At 26.2% G+C, this 16211-nt stretch overlaps 1 protein-coding gene across 1 annotated transcript; it reads right to left on the reverse strand.

The window, feature by feature from the left end:
- Positions 1 to 1118: 1118 nt before the first annotated feature.
- On the reverse strand, positions 1119 to 1973 carry LOC106387445. Its single transcript, XM_022698853.2, has one exon. It carries the CDS (start codon positions 1834 to 1836, stop codon positions 1564 to 1566), a length of 273 nt encoding a protein of 90 aa, XP_022554574.1. The 5' UTR covers positions 1837 to 1973; the 3' UTR covers positions 1119 to 1563.
- Between the last annotated feature and the right edge of the window lie 14238 nt (positions 1974 to 16211).

Here is a 16211-nt window from a genome sequence, read left to right on the forward strand (position 1 = left end):
CACAGCCCAAAACGTGCGATGATTATGATCATCACCACTTTGTGTAGAGAGAAAACGGCATTGGTTTCGTACTGTAGACGGGCCACAGGTACGAAACCAATGATTAGTAAACTTAATATGTTTTTGTTTGTATTTGTGTGTGAAATGAGTAGATATCAGAGAAGTAATGAGCTGTTTGATTGTTTCTTTTAGGTAAAGAACAATGAAATTGGATGATTTCCATGTGCTCAAGTAACATGATTTGGCCGCCTAACCCATATATTTCTCCAAATTATTGTTTTGTTTTTATTTCTTTTTTTTTTCCACTAAATTATTTTTGTTATCGAAACTTCACACATATAACACAAGGAAAAACACAGTACGAGTGTCACTCACTCACTCTACATCCTCATCTTCATCTTCTTTCTTATGTTCATTATCTACTGATAATTATGGTTTATTCCCAGACCTCCATAGTAAAAGTAATGCCCCAATCATCATTCTTATTAACCTCAAATAGCTCCAATGCTCTTTTTGTGGAAATTAAAGTTTTATTAAAGTTCATAAGTAAAAATAACTACCATTTCTGTGTTTCAAAAAAAAAAAAAAAAAAAAAACTACCATTTCTTATTTTAAAACTGGATTTGTTTTAAAAACATGTTTCCTAAATTTCCATTTGCTCACATCTATGGAGGCTGTTGCCAAAAACTTTCAGGTTTTTATTAAGTAGAGAGAGCTCTCAAGCCTCTAGAGTCTTGAAAAACAATACAACCTCATGAACTTCATAAAGAGAAAAGATATGGACCCTATCCGCAGACTTGGCTACCGGCCCAAGTTAGATTCGTTTAACTTACATTTGGCTGAAGTAAAGACGAGACTAATCCTATTATGTTGCTACAAGAAAGAACCACATGACAACCAAACCGATTCAACCAACAAAGGTATATGTAGAACCGAAACATAACACAAATCTTGAGAGAAGGTACGCTCTGCATCTAGTCAAGAACAATTGTATCATACTGGAGAAGGCCCAAAACTCGTGGCAAGCCACCGCTGCCATATAACGTTAATCCTGAACTGGATTCCATTAAACTTCTCAAAACCTGAAAGAAAAAGACAAGCAAAAGAACTAATCGGTAGGACACCTCCAAGAAGAATACAGTGTAAATTTATCAAACACACACAATAAAGGTTCAAACTTTACCACCTAAAATGGATTACACACTCCCAAAGAAGATACTAAGTGAGTTGAATGATCTGATTAACGTACCTCGCTTTATCTTGAGACCACTCTGCTTCAAAAAACCGATCTTTACACAAAGAAGAACCATTACTTGAGAACTTGATCATCCACACTAGTTTCTAGCCTAAAAGTATGTATCATTACATAGCCCTTCACGAATTAACAAAAACATTATCAACAAAAGACTGATCTAAACTATATGCACCACCAAATACTCAAGATCTCATGACTACTTTGTTTTTCTATAAACAAGGATTGATAAACATACTCCGATCTATCCAAACTCAAGCCAAGTAGTTTTTTTTTTCTATACAAAATAATACTTGAAATGAAAAACATAGTCACTCCAAATGAAGATGATAGTAGTTCTGGCTATTAACAATCGAAGAAGACGACGATGATGATGATCTCTCATAATTTAAAATCTCAGGCGGTGGAACACAGATATAGTTCCAGAACCATGACACGAACCGACCCAGTTGCTGAAGCGGAAAACAGCAGACGAGCTGCAACATCTCCCCGCTTCTGATTCGTTCCGACGCAGGAATCCACCGCTGAAATATATCCGCAGATAAGTGGGCTACGGACATCACCGTGTCGCCTCGGAACACCATGTCTCTCTCTCTTTGCACAAACGAATCTTCCTCTTATCTCAACAAGTTTCGTTTTATTCTTCTTTCAGAACCTCTCTCTCTCTCTCTCTCTTGTCTAAAAATAGCGAGTAGAGAAGAAAAAGTTGGATTTTTCTATTTCACATTATTCTTCTTCTGTCCTAAAATTTTAGATTTTTACCGGTTCGGTTTAAATTCAATTTTGAAAACCAACCAATTTGATTAAATAATTGAAAGTTTAGATTGAAAAAAAATCTGAAACCGAATCTATTGATTTAAAGTAGTCTCTTTTATTATAAAAATTTGGTTATAAATAAAAATAATAATTATTTATTTTACAAATGTCCCCAAAAAGTTTTTTTTTTTTTTAACATTACGAAAGTTGTAGTTACCCAATTGTTGTGAACCAAATGAACACTCTAGTTAAAGCTTTGACTCTTCACCCTATGTGATCTCGACACGCTGACTCAGTCGTTATCGTGCATAAGATGTGGGGGTTTCAATGTTTAACACTTTACTAATATTCTAGTCGCAATCAATTCATTTTGTTGGACACGATCGTTGCAACTTTTTATCTTATTTATTAGTTTATTTCAAAAATATTGTGTAACTAACACGTATGAAAACCCATGCCTATCGTTAAATCCTGGGCATCCCATTAATTCATTACTCCTCTTTTTAACAAACTAGGTGCTGAGACCCCCCGCGCAAGCGCAGAGCTGGTTACTTTGGATATCGGTGGGGCGGTATAATTTACGGAATGTTGGTGTTGTTTAAGATTTGTGTAAATTAAAAAATAAAATTTATTGGAAATAAGACAACAAAATTGATCCTAGCTTTTGACGATTAACTCAAGTTAGAGACATCTCCCAAAACGGAAGGAAAATTCAAAAAGTATAATTAAAGTACAATATAGAGAATGTGAAAAAGGCCTAAACATGAAACAGAGAGCGTGGAACAACGGAAAGGGAAAGAGAAGAAGATGAGAAAGCTTACGTCAAGTATATGAAATTAAAAAGACAGATATTGGGACAGCGCAGCACCAACTTATTTGGGGATCCATATCAAGTTATCAACTCTGTATATATCCGTTGTTTGAATAAATACTCAAAGTTTCAAACTATTTGCATTACAAAATTATTTTATTTTTTCAAAATACACATTGTTTGCAGTACTTGTTAGGGAGCTCAAGGAATAGTAGCATATATTAAACCTACACTAATCTTCATCGCTAAGATCACACATTGTCTACATCCTCAACGTTAGGATATTCCAAGTAACACTTCTCCTCGTCTTCCTCGTCACGGGTTCCATCTTCATCTTGTAAACTCCAAGTAACCATCTTCCAAAACGCAGCACTCCACTTCTCTTCCCTCTTCAGGCTTAGCGGTAGTCTGTGACAAAATCCAGCCGTTGGATTGAAACAGAGCTCTTATATCGGCTTTGTGGTTCATAAGAGTTTCAAGAATAGTGAAACTGGAAGCATCGTGGCGTGTGGCTCCCCTTCTAAAGAGATCTTCCCCCTATGTGAAATAGTTTAACAAAACATAAAGATTAAAATAGTTTAACAAAACATAAACGAAGGTTGATGTTTTTACATTATGAAAAAGTAATTGTGGGTTTAAAATGTTTGGGCTCAAATTATGTTGGGCTCTATGTCAAAAACCTGATTTGAACTTAAAAACTGAAAAAAAAAAACGTTAGGTTATCTTTCTTTTTTTTCTCCGTTGTCGGGACAGCATCACATGTGGGATCCCTGGCCTGATTAGAGCTTAAGTTTGTGAGATTGGGGAGCGATAATAGTGTGATGCGTTATTGAAGAGGAGTTTACTTACATCAGTTAGGCTTCGTCCGCATCATTCCGTTGCCGTTGGTCTTCGGGTGCTTCGTCGTCGTCGGAATCTGCAAAAGAAAAGGTTTTAATTTGTTAAGTAAGATGTCTTTTATTTCTTTTAGATACGGTTGCTAAAAACATAATTCATTCAGTTTTCATGTTTTGTTTGGAGATTGCAGGGAAGAAACCGTGGATCACAGAATCCTGTAAGAAAAACAGAGAAAAATCATTAGTTGTTCATAAAAAAACCCATAGACAAAACCAAAACAAAAACATGAAGACACGTTTCATATATGAACAAAGAATAAGCAAAGCAGAGTTAAAGTGATAAAAAAATGAGTTAGAAACAATCATCACCAGTTCATCAAGGAGGAGAATGGTGATGCCCATAAACTCTCCATTCTTGTTAATGGTCCTGGAATCCTAGAATCGGATGAGCCGACCAACAATGGACTGAGTGGACCTTCCTAGGCGGAGAGAGTTGAAGGTGGAGTAGGGAACGGTGGCAATGGCGGCGGAAGCGGCTGGAGCAGCTGGATAAGTCATTTTCGCGACGGATGTGAGAAAGTAAAGCGATCGGAAAACTGAGAAAGAAAAGTTTGAGACAAGATGGAGCTTTTACCTCGAGGGATTCTATATATATGAGAGCTCTGAATGCGTTAGAGGAGAAGCTAAGCGTTTGGTAGGCGCAAAACGTGCGTAGAGCCTTAAAGATCGACCATAATAGCTGATTGCCGGAAGGGGAATCGCAAGCGACGAAGGAGATGGTGAAGATGGCGGCTTCCCTAATCTTCTTAGCTTTGTCCATATCACCACTTTGGGCAGATACAAAGCTTAATAAACAGAAAATCAATAAGCCCAAAGCCCACTTTTTGTCGAAGTCCATTCGTTACCCTTTAATTTTTTTTAAAAAAGTGGGGTCCACAATGTTATATTAGTTTCCGAACTTCGTAATATATGTTAGTTTCGGCCATCAATGTACAAAGAATAACCTTTGATGCAGTGGTATAATTGTGGGTGTTTATATATCAATAACCTGGGTTCGAACTACAGATTTGACACTTTTTCACACTTTTTAAAAGTGGGACCCACAGACTGCTGACGTGTCGCATCAGGAGGAGAGAAACTCTCCTATTATATTATAGATTTGAAAATTTTGCTTCTCTCCCAAGAAATCATCCCACTTAAAGTTGAATCGATGGAGAAGAAAGAAACTTGATATCGCGGTAGAATAGGTCATATCCCATATATATTAATTGAGAAACATTACAACGTTATTTTCAAATAGGTTGATCCATCTTAACTTATATTATACTTTTTTAACCTAACTATCAAAATGATAAATAATGTACAAAATAATATTTTCGCACTTTCCTTAAATAAAAGCTACGGAATTACTTAATATGATTAATGTATATATGACAATTAATGATTATGAATAATAAATATTTGATAACAATTTTTGCATCTTAGCTCTTTTTTTTTGTTTAATCTTATATTATTAAAAGATACTAAATAATCACATTAACTATATAATAAAAAATATTTTTTCATATATGTTATATTTTAAATTTTAAAATGCTATATATTACTACAAACGATAAATGTCTCACACTAAAATTTTGTGATCAATGGTTTAACTGTTTTGTAATAACAAGATATAAATGATCATAAATCGTATGAATATGAGTTTCATTTAATAGACATTCATATAATATTGAAAAATTAAACTGTATAACATATAAAAATACATAAATATGTTAATTTCTAAATTTGTATTGAAAAAAATATTGAAACCTTAATATTATAATTTTGAAATTTGCATTGAAATATTCACACATTAGAAAATTTGTGTTTATCATGAGTATAAATTCTCAATAATAAATATCTATAGGGAAATATTAGGATTTGAGATTGTGATTTAGAAACTAGGATAACAAGAATATTTGTTGATAGATGAGTATTCTCTTAGATTTTTTTATCAATAGGTTGTATTATTTAAATAAACTTTAAAAATTTCTATTTGAGGAAAGTTATCAATTTTAGAGAAAATAATGTAAATTTAAGATTACGATTTATAAACTAGGATTAAAAGATAATTTGTTGATAGATGAGTATTCTTTTAGAATTTTTGATCAATAGATTGTATTTTCTAAATAAAATTTTTAAAATTTCTATTTTTGAAAAGTTATCACTTTTTAGAGAAAATAAAGTAGATTTGAGATTTTTATTTAGAAATTAAGATAATAAGAATACTTGTTGATAGATGAGTATTCTTTTAAAAATTTTGATCAATAGGTTATATTTTTTAAATAAACTTTCAAAATTTCTATTTTAGGAAAGTTATCATTTTTAGAGAATATCAAGTAAATTTAAGATTTATTTACAAACTAGGATTACAAGAATATTTGTTGATAGATGAATATTATTTTAGAATTTTTGATCAATAGGTTGTAGTTTTTTAAATAAACTTTTAAAATTTTCTCTTTTGGAAAGTTATCACTTTATTAAAGAAATATTTTAGAATTGAGATTGTGATTTAAAAATTAGGTTAACAAGAATATTTGTTGATAGATATGAGTATTCTTTCAGAATTTTTGATCAATAGGTTGAATTTTGTAAATAACCTTTTAACAATTTTTATTTTTGGAAAATTATCACTTTTTTAGAGAAAATAATGTAGATTTGAGATTGTGATTTAGAAACGAGGATAACAAGATTATTTGCTGATAGATGAGTATTCTTTTAGAATTTTTTATCAATTGGTTGTATTTTTAAGTAAAATTTTTAAAATTTCTATTTTTTGGAAAGTTATCATTTTTTAGAGAAAATAATGTTTATTTGAGATTGTGATTTAGAAACTAGGATAACAAGAATATTTGTTGATAGATGAGTATTCTTTTAAAAAAATTGATCAATAGGTTGTATTTTGCAAATAAACTTTTAAAATTTTCTATTTTTTGAAAAGTTATCACTTTTTTAGAGAAAAATAATGTAGATTTGGGATTGTCATTTAGAAATTAGGATAACAAGAATATTTGTTGACAGATGAATATTATTTTAGAATTTTTTATCAACACATTGTAATTTTTAAATAAACTTTTAGAAATTTCTATTTTAGGAAGTTTATCATTTTTAGAGAAAATAATGTAATTTGAGATTGTGATTTAGAAACTAGGATGTCAAGAATACTTTTTGATAGATGAGTATTATTTTTGAATTTTTGATCAATAGGTTATAGTTTTTTAAATAAATTTTTTAAAATTTCTATTTTTGGAAAGTTATCACAATTTTAGAGAAATATTTAAGATTTGGGATTGTGATTTAGAAACTAGGATAACAAGAATATGTGTCAAAAGATGAGTATTCTTTTAGAATTTTTGATCAATAATTTGTATTTTTAAATAAACTTTTAAAAGTTTCTATTTTGGAAAATTATCATTTTTTAGAGAAAATAATGTACACTTGATATTGAGATTAGAAAATAGAGTAACAAGAATATTTGTTGATAGATTAGTATTCTTTAAGAATTTTTAATCAATAGATTGTATTTTTTAAATAAATGTTTTAAAATTTCTATTTTTGGAAAGATGTCACTTTTTTAGAAAAAAATAATGTAGATTTGAGATTGTGATTTAGAAACTAGGATAAATAGAATATTTGTTGATAGATGAGTATTTTTTTAGATTTTTAGATCAATAAGTTGTAGTTTTTTAAATAAACTTTTAAAAATTTATATTTTTGAAAAGTTATCACTTGTTTAGAAAAATAATTTAGAATTGGGATTGTGATTTAGAAATTAGGTTAACAAGAATATTTTTTGATAGATGACTTTTAGAATTTTTGATCAATAGGTTGTATATTTTAAATAAAGTTTTAAAATTTTCTATTTTAGGAAAGTTATCATGTTTTTAGAGAAAATAATGTTGATTTGAGATTGTTATTTAGAAACTAGGATAACAAAAATATTGGTTAAAAGATGAGTATTCTTTTAGAATTTTTGATCAATAAGTTGTATTTTTTAAATAAACTTTTAAAAGTTTATATTTTTGGAAAATTATCATTTTTTAGAGAAAATAATGTAGATTAAAAACTAGGGTAACAAGAATATTTGTTGATAGATGAATATTCTTTTAGAATTTTTGATCAATAGGTTATATTTTTTAAATAAACTTTTAAAATTTCTATTTTAGGAAATTTATCACTTTTAGAGAAAATAATGTAAATTTAGAGAAATATTTTCGATTTGAAATTCTGATTTAGAAATTAGGATAACAAGAGTTTTTGTTGATAGATGTGCTTTCTTTTAGAATTTTTGAGCAATAAGTTGCATTTTTTAAAAGAAATTTTCTAAAAACTGTTATTTTAGGAAAGTTATTACTTTTGTAGAGAAATAATGTAGATTTGGGATTGTGATTTAGAAATTATGATAACAAGAGCTTTTGTTGATAGAAGGACATTTTTTTTTGAATTTTTGATTAATAGGTTCTATTTTTAAACAAATTTTCTAAAAACTGCTATTTTGGGATAATTATCAATTTTGTAGAGAAATATTGTAGATTTGAAATTATGATTATGTAATTGGGATAACAAGAGTATTTGTTGATAGATGAGCATTTTTTAGAATTTTTGATCATTATGTTGTATTTTTTAAATAAGTATTCGTGAAACTGCTATTTTAGGAAAGTTATCATTTTTGTAGAGAAATATTGTAGATTTAAAATTCTGATTTAGAAATTAGGATAGGAAGAGTTTTTGTTGATAGATGTACATTTTTTTTTAGAATTTTTGAGGAATAGGTTGCATTTTTTAAATTAGTTTTTTAAAAACTTCTATTTTTGGAAAGTTATCATTTGTGTAGAGAAATATTGTAGATTTGAGATTGTGATTAAGACACTGGGATAACAAGAGTTTTTGTTGATAGATGACATTCTTTTAGAATTTTTGAGCAATAAGTTGCATTTTTAAAAGAAATTTCTTAAGAACTCTTATTTTAGGAAAGTTATTACTTTTGTAGAGAAATATTGTAGATTTGAGATTGTGATTTAGAAATTAGGATAACAAGAATTATTGATAGATGTGCATTTTTTTAGAATTTTTGATTAATAGGTTCTATATTTAAATAAATTTTCTAAAAACTGATATTTTGGGAAAGTTATCAATTTTGTAGAGAAATATTGTACATTTGAAATTGTGATTAAGCAATTGGGATAAATATTTCTGAAACTGCTATTTTTGGAAATTTATCATTTTTGTATAGATTTGAGTTTTTGATTTAGAAATTAGGATAACAAGAATATTTGTGGATAGATTAATATTCTTTAAGATTTTTTCATCAATATGTTGTATTTTAAAATAATTTTCCTAAAAACTGCTATTTTTGGAAAAATTTCAGTTTTTAGAGAAATTTTATAGATTTGAGTTTGTGATTTAGAAATTAGGATAACAAAAATATTTGTGGATCATTGAGTATTATTTCAGAGTTTTTCATGAATATATTGTATTTTTAAATAATTTTCTTAAAAACTAGGGATGGGTAAAAAAACCGGACCGAACCGATCGAACTGAACTGACCGAACCGAAACCGATTTGAACCAAACCAAAGTCCATTTCAAATCATTCGGTTGAAGATTTTCCCAACCCGAATGGTTCAGTTCAGTTCGGTTTAAACCTAACCGAACCAATAAACCGAAGTGTTTTTATAGTTATTTAAATTAAAAATATTAGTAATATATATTAAAATCCTAAGATTAAACCCACATAATTTCCTTTTGCACGAAGGAAATCCTAATATAATTTGATTTCCATGACACTAATATAATTTGTTATACGGTTTCATGCTTTTGTGTAACCATTATTGTATTTCTCTCAAAGACGTGTTCTGTTTTCAATTTTAGTTAGTGAAAAGAACAATATGGAATCATGGGTGTAGAGTTATAGTAAAAATATAGATAAATACTCGTATAGTATACGTATAACATATACTAATTATTGATTTGTTGCAGGTTTTTTTGATGATATCACATGGAAGATGATTCATTGCATGTTTTTTTTTAATTCTTAATGATATAAGAGACAACAATATTTTTTTTTTCTTTTTATTTTGTTAATTTTGGTTTGATTGAATTCTTATAAAGTTATAAACTATATTTTTTACTTTTAAAAGGTTTTATTTTGGTTTTATATTGAATTTAATTTACATACATAATTTTTTATTATGACCAACGCGATTATTTCATGACAACCATACATTTATGTATTAAAACATGATTTTTTGTACAATAAATAAACTAAGAGAAATCCGATTAAACCGAACCAAACTGAATCGAATACAAACCGAACCGAACATAACCAAACCGAAATCGATCCAAACCAAACTAAGTATGGTTTACTTCAGCTGGAAAAATTCTAGAACCGAACTAACCAAATCGAACCGAACCGATAAAATAACCGAAGTGCCCACCCCTATTAAAAACTGATATTTTTGGAAAATTTTCATTTATTAGACAAATTTTCATTCTTTAAGATTTTTTCATCAATATGATGTATTTTTAAATATTTTTCTTAAAAACTGATATTTTTGGAAAGTTCTCATTTTTAGACAAATTTTAGAGATTTGAGTTTTTGATTTGGAAATTAGGATAACAAGAATATTAGTAGATAGTCGAGTATTCTTTCATGGTCTTTCATGAATATGTTGTATTTTTAAATAATTTTATTAAAAACTGCTGTTTTTAGAAAGTTTTTATTTATTAGAGAAATATTGTAGATTTGAGTTTATGATTTAGAAATTGGGATAACAAGAATATTTGTGGATAATTGAGTATTTTTCAGAGTTTTTCATCAATATGTTGCATTTTTAAATAATTTTCTTAAAACTACTATTTTTGGAAAGTTTTTATTTATTAGAGAAATGTTGTAGCTTTGGAGTTTGTGATTTAGAAATTAGGATAACAAGAATATTTTTGTATAGATTAGTATTCTTTCAGAATTTTTCATCAATATTTTGTATTTTTAAATAATTTTCTTAACAACTTCTATTTTTGGAAAGTTTTCATTTATTAGAGAAATACCGTAGATTTGGGTTTTGTGATTTAGAAATTAGGATAACAAGAATATTTTTGGATAGTTGAGTATTCTTTCATGGTTTTTTATGACTAAGTTGTAGTTTTAAATAATTTTCTTAAAAATAGCTATTTTTGGAAAGTTTTCATTTTTTTGAGAACTACTGTAGATTTGAGTTTTTGATTTAGAAATTATGATACCAAGATTATTTGTGGATAGTTGAGTTATTTTTCAGAGTTTTTCATCAATAGATTGTATTTTTAAATAAATTTACGTTAAAGCTACTATTTTTGGAAAGTTTTCATTTATTAGAGAAATAATGTAGATTTGGGTTTTATGATTTAGAAATTAGGATAACAAGAATATTTTTGTATAGATTAGTATTCTTTGAGAAATTTTCATCAATATTTTGTATTTTTAAATAATTTTCTTAACAACTGCTATTTTTGGAAAGTTTTCATTTATTAGAGAAAGAATGTAGATTTGAGTTTTGTGATTTAGAAATTAGGATAACAAGAATATTTGTGGATAGATGAGTATTCTTTCAGAAATTTTCATCAATATGTTGTATTTTTAAAATAATTTTCTTAAAAACTGCTATTTTTAGAAAGTTTTAATTTATTAGAGAAATACTGTAGATTAGGGGGTTTGTGATTTAGAAATTGGGATAACAAAAATATTTTTGGATATATGAGTATTATTTCTCAGTTTTTAATCAATAGGTTGTATTTTTAAATAATTTTCTTTAAAACTGCTATTTTTGTAAAGTTTTAATTTTTTTGAGAAATATTGTAGATTTTAGATTTTGATTAATAAATTCGGATAACAAGAATATTTTCGGATAGATGAGTATTCTTTTAGAATTTTTCATCAATATGTTGTATTTTTAAAATAATTTTCTTAAAAATTGTTATTTTTGGAAAGTTTTAATTTATTAGAGAAATACTGTAGATTAGGGTTTGTGATTTAAAAATTTGGATAACAAAAATATTTGTGGATAGATGAGTATTATTTCTCAGTTTTTCATCAATAGGTTTTATTTTTAAATAATTTTCTTAAAACTGCTATTTTTGAAAAAATTTAATTTTTTTGAGAAATATTGTAGATTTGAGATTGTGATTGATAAATTCGGATAACAAGAATATTTTCGAATAGATGAGTTTTCTTTAAAAAATTTCATCAATAGGTTGTATTTTTAAATACTTTTCATAAAACTACTATTTTTGGAAATTTTTTATTTATTAGAGAAATGTTATAGATTTGGGGTTTGTGATTTAGAAATTAGGATAACAAGAATATTTTTGTATAGAGTAGTATTCTTTCAGAATTTTTATCAATATTTTGTAGTTTTAAATAATTTTCTTAACTACTGCTATTTTTGGAAAGTTTTCATTTATTATAGAAATACCGTAGATTTGGGTTTTGTGATTTAGAAATTAGGATAACAAGAATATTTTCGTATAGATTAGTATTCTTTCAGAAATTTTCATCAATATTTTGTATTTTTAAATAATTTTCTTAACAACTGCTATTTTTGGAAAGTTTTCATTTATTAGAGAAAAACCGTAGATTTGGGTTTTGTGATTTAGAAATTAGGATAACAAGAATATTTTTGGATAGTTGAGTATTCTTTCATGGTTTTTTATGAATAAGTTGTAGTTTTAAATATTTTTCTTAAAAACTACTATTTTTGGAAAATTTTCATTTTTTTGAGAAATATTGTAGATTTGGGTTTATGATTTAGAAATTAGGATAACAAGAATATTTGTGGATAGTTGAGTATTTTTTCAGAGTTTTTTATCAATAGATTGTAGTTTTTAAATAAATTTTCGTTAAAGCTACTATTTTTGGAAAGTTTTCATTTATTAGAGAAATGTTGTAGATTTGGGTTTTGTGATTTAGAAATTAGGATAACAAGAATATTTTTGTATAGATTAGTATTCTTTCAGAATTTTTCATCAATATTTTGTATTTTTAAATAATTTTCTTAACAACTGCTATTTTTGGAAAGTTTTCATTTATTATAGAAATATCGTAGATTTGGGTTTTGTGATTTAGAAATTAGGATAACAAGAATATTTGTGGATAGATGAGAATTCTTTCAGAATTTTTCATCAATATGTTGTATTTTTAAAATAATTTTCTTAAAAACTGGAATTTTTGGTAAGTTTTAATTTATTAGAGAAATAGTGTAGATTAGGGTTTGTGATTTAGAAATTGGGATAACAAAAATATTTGTGGATAGATGAGTATTATTTCTCAGTTTTTCATCAACAGGTTGTATTTTTAAATAATTTTCTTAAAAACTGCTATTTTTGGAAAGTTTTAATTTTTTGAGAAATATTGTAGATTTGAGATTGTGATTTATAAATTCGGATAACAAGAATATTTTCGGATAGATGAATATTTTTTTTAAAATACCATCAATAGGTTGTATTTTAAATAATTTTCATAAAACTGCTATTTTTGGAAAGTTTTCATTTATTAAAGAAATACTGTAAATTTGAGTTTATGATTTAGAAATTAGGAATACAAGAATAGTTGTGGTAGACGAGTATTCTTTAAGATTTTTTCATCAATATGATGTATTTTTAAATATTTTTCTTAAAAACTGATATTTTTGGAAAGTTCTCATTTATTAGAGAAATACTGTAGATTTGAGTTTATGATTCAGAAATTGGGAATACAAGAATATTTGTGGTAGACGAGTATTCTTTAAGATTTTTTTCATCAATATGATGTATTTTTAAATATATTTTTTTAAAACTGCTATTTTTGGAAAGTTTTCATTTTTTTGAGAAATATTGTAGATTTGGGTTTATGATTAAGAAATTAGGATAACAAGAATATTTGTGGATAGTTGAGTATTTTTCAGAATTTTTTATCAATAGATTGTAGTTTTTAAATAAATTTTCGTTATAGCTACTATTTTTGGAAAGTTTTCATTTATTAGAGAAATGTTGTAGATTTGGGTTTTGTGATTTAGAAATTAGGATAACAAGAATATTTTTGTATAGATTAGTATTCTTTCAGAATTTTTCATCAATATTTTGTATTTTTAAATAATTTTCTTAACAACTGCTATTTTTGGAAAGTTTTCATTTATTGTAGAAATACCGTAGATTTGGGTTTTGTGATTTAGAAATTAGGATAACAAGAATATTTTTGTTTAGTTTGTATTCTTTCAGAAATTTTCATCAATATTTTGTATTTTTAAATAATTTTCTTAACAACTGATATTTTTGGAAAGTTTTCATTTATTTGAGAAATAATGTAGATTAGGGTTTGTGATTTAGAAATTGGGATAACAAAAATATTTGTGGATAGATGAGTATTATTTATCAGTTTTTATCAATAGGTTGTATTTTTAAATAATTTTCTTAAAAACTGCTATTTTTGGAAAGTTTTAATTTTTTTGAAAAATATTGTAGATTTGATATTGTGATTAATAAATTCGGATAACAAGAATATTTTCGGATATATGAGTATTCTTTAAATAAATTCATCAATATGTTGTATTTTTAAATAATTTTCTTAAAACTGCTATTTTGAGAAAGTTTTCATTTATTAGAGAAATACTGTAGATTTGAGTTTATGATTCAGAAATTAGGAATACAAGAATATTTGTGGTAGACGAGTATTCTTTAAGATTTTTTTCATCAATATGATGTATTTTTAAATATTTTTCTTAAAAACTGCAATTTTTGGAAAGTTTTCATTTTTTTGAGAGATATTGTAGATTTGAGTTTATGATTTAGAAATTAGGATAACAAGAATATTTGTGGATAGTTGAGTATTTTTTTTTAGAGTTTTTTTATCAATAGATTGTAGTTTTTAAATAAATTTTCGTTAAAGCTACTATTTTTGGAATGTTTTCATTTATTAGAGAAATATTGTAGATTTGGGTTTTGTGATTTAGAAATTAGGATAACAAGAATATTTTTGTATAGATTAGTATTCTTTCAGAAATTTTCATCAATATTTTGTATTTTTAAATAATTTTCTTAACAACTGCTATTTTTGGAAAGTTTTCATTTATTAGAGAAATACCGTAGATTTGGGTTTTGTGATTTAGAAATTAGGATAACAAGAATATTTGTGGATTGATGAGTATTCTTCATTTCAGACTTTTTCATCAATACGGTGTATTTTTAAATAATTTTCTTAAAAACTGCTATTTGGAAAGTTTAATTTATTAGAGAAATCTCTGTAATAGGGTTTGTGATTTAGAATTGGGATAACAAAATATTGTGGATAGATGAGTATTATTTCTCAGTTTTTCACTTTCATCAATAGATTGTATTTTTAAATATTTTCTTAAAAACTGCTATTTTTGGAAAGTTTAATTTTTTTTTGAAAAATATTGTAGATTTGAGATTGGTGATTTATAAATTCGGATAACAAGAATATTTTCGGGTAGATGAGTATTCTTTAAATAAATTTACAAAAAACATCAATATGTTGTATTTTTAAATAATTTTCTTAAAACTGCTATTTTGGGAAAGTTTTCATTTATTAGAGAAATACTGTAGATTTGAGTTTATGATTCAGAAATTAGGAATACAGAATATTTTTGTGGTAGACGAGTATTCTTTAAAAGATTTTTTTCATCAATATTGTATTTTAAAATATTTTTCTTAAAAACTGCTATTTTTACAAAGTTTTCATTTTTTTGAGAAATATTTAGATTTGGGTTATGATTTAAAATTAGGATAACAAGAATATTTTTGGATAGTTGAGTATTTTTTTCAGAGTTTTTTTATCAATAGATTGTAGTTTTTAAATAAATTTTCGTTAAAGCTACTATTTTTGGAATGTTTTCATTTATTAGAGAAATATTGTAGATTTGGGTTTTGTGATTTAGAAATTAGGATAACAAGAATATTTTTGTATAGATTAGTATTCTTTCAGAAATTTTCATCAATATTTTGTATTTTTAAATAATTTTCTTAACAACTGCTATTTTTGGAAAGTTTTCATTTATTAGAGAAATACCGTAGATTTGGGTTTTGTGATTTAGAAATTAGGATAACAAGAATATTTGTGGATTGATGAGTATTCTTTCAGACTTTTTCATCAATACGGTGTATTTTTAAAATAATTTTCTTAAAAACTGCTATTTTTGGAAAGTTTTAATTTATTAGAGAAATACTGTAGATTAGGGTTTGTGATTTAGAAATTGGGATAACAAAAATATTTGTGGATAGATGAGTATTATTTCTCAGTTTTTCATCAATAGATTGTATTTTTAAATAATTTTTCTTAAAACTGCTATTTTTGGAAAGTTTAATTTTTTTGAAAAATATTGTAGATTTGAGATTGTGATTAATAAATTCGGATAACAAGAATATTTTCGGGTAGATGAGTATTCTTTAAATAAATTCATCAATATGTTGTATTTTTAAATAATTTTCTTAAAACTGCTATTTTGGGAAGTTTTCATTTATTAAGAGAAATACTGTAGATTTGAGTTATGATA

The sequence above is a fragment of the Brassica napus genome, chromosome C3 (assembly GCF_020379485.1).
Source record: "Brassica napus cultivar Da-Ae chromosome C3, Da-Ae, whole genome shotgun sequence".
NCBI classification, from domain to species: Eukaryota; Viridiplantae; Streptophyta; class Magnoliopsida; order Brassicales; family Brassicaceae; genus Brassica; species Brassica napus.

What these genes read in the sequence shown, in the direction of transcription:
- LOC106387445 (XM_022698853.2), bottom strand. Translation starts at nt 1,836, where the DNA reads ATGGTGTTCCGAGGCGACACGGTGATGTCCGTAGCCCACTTATCTGCG.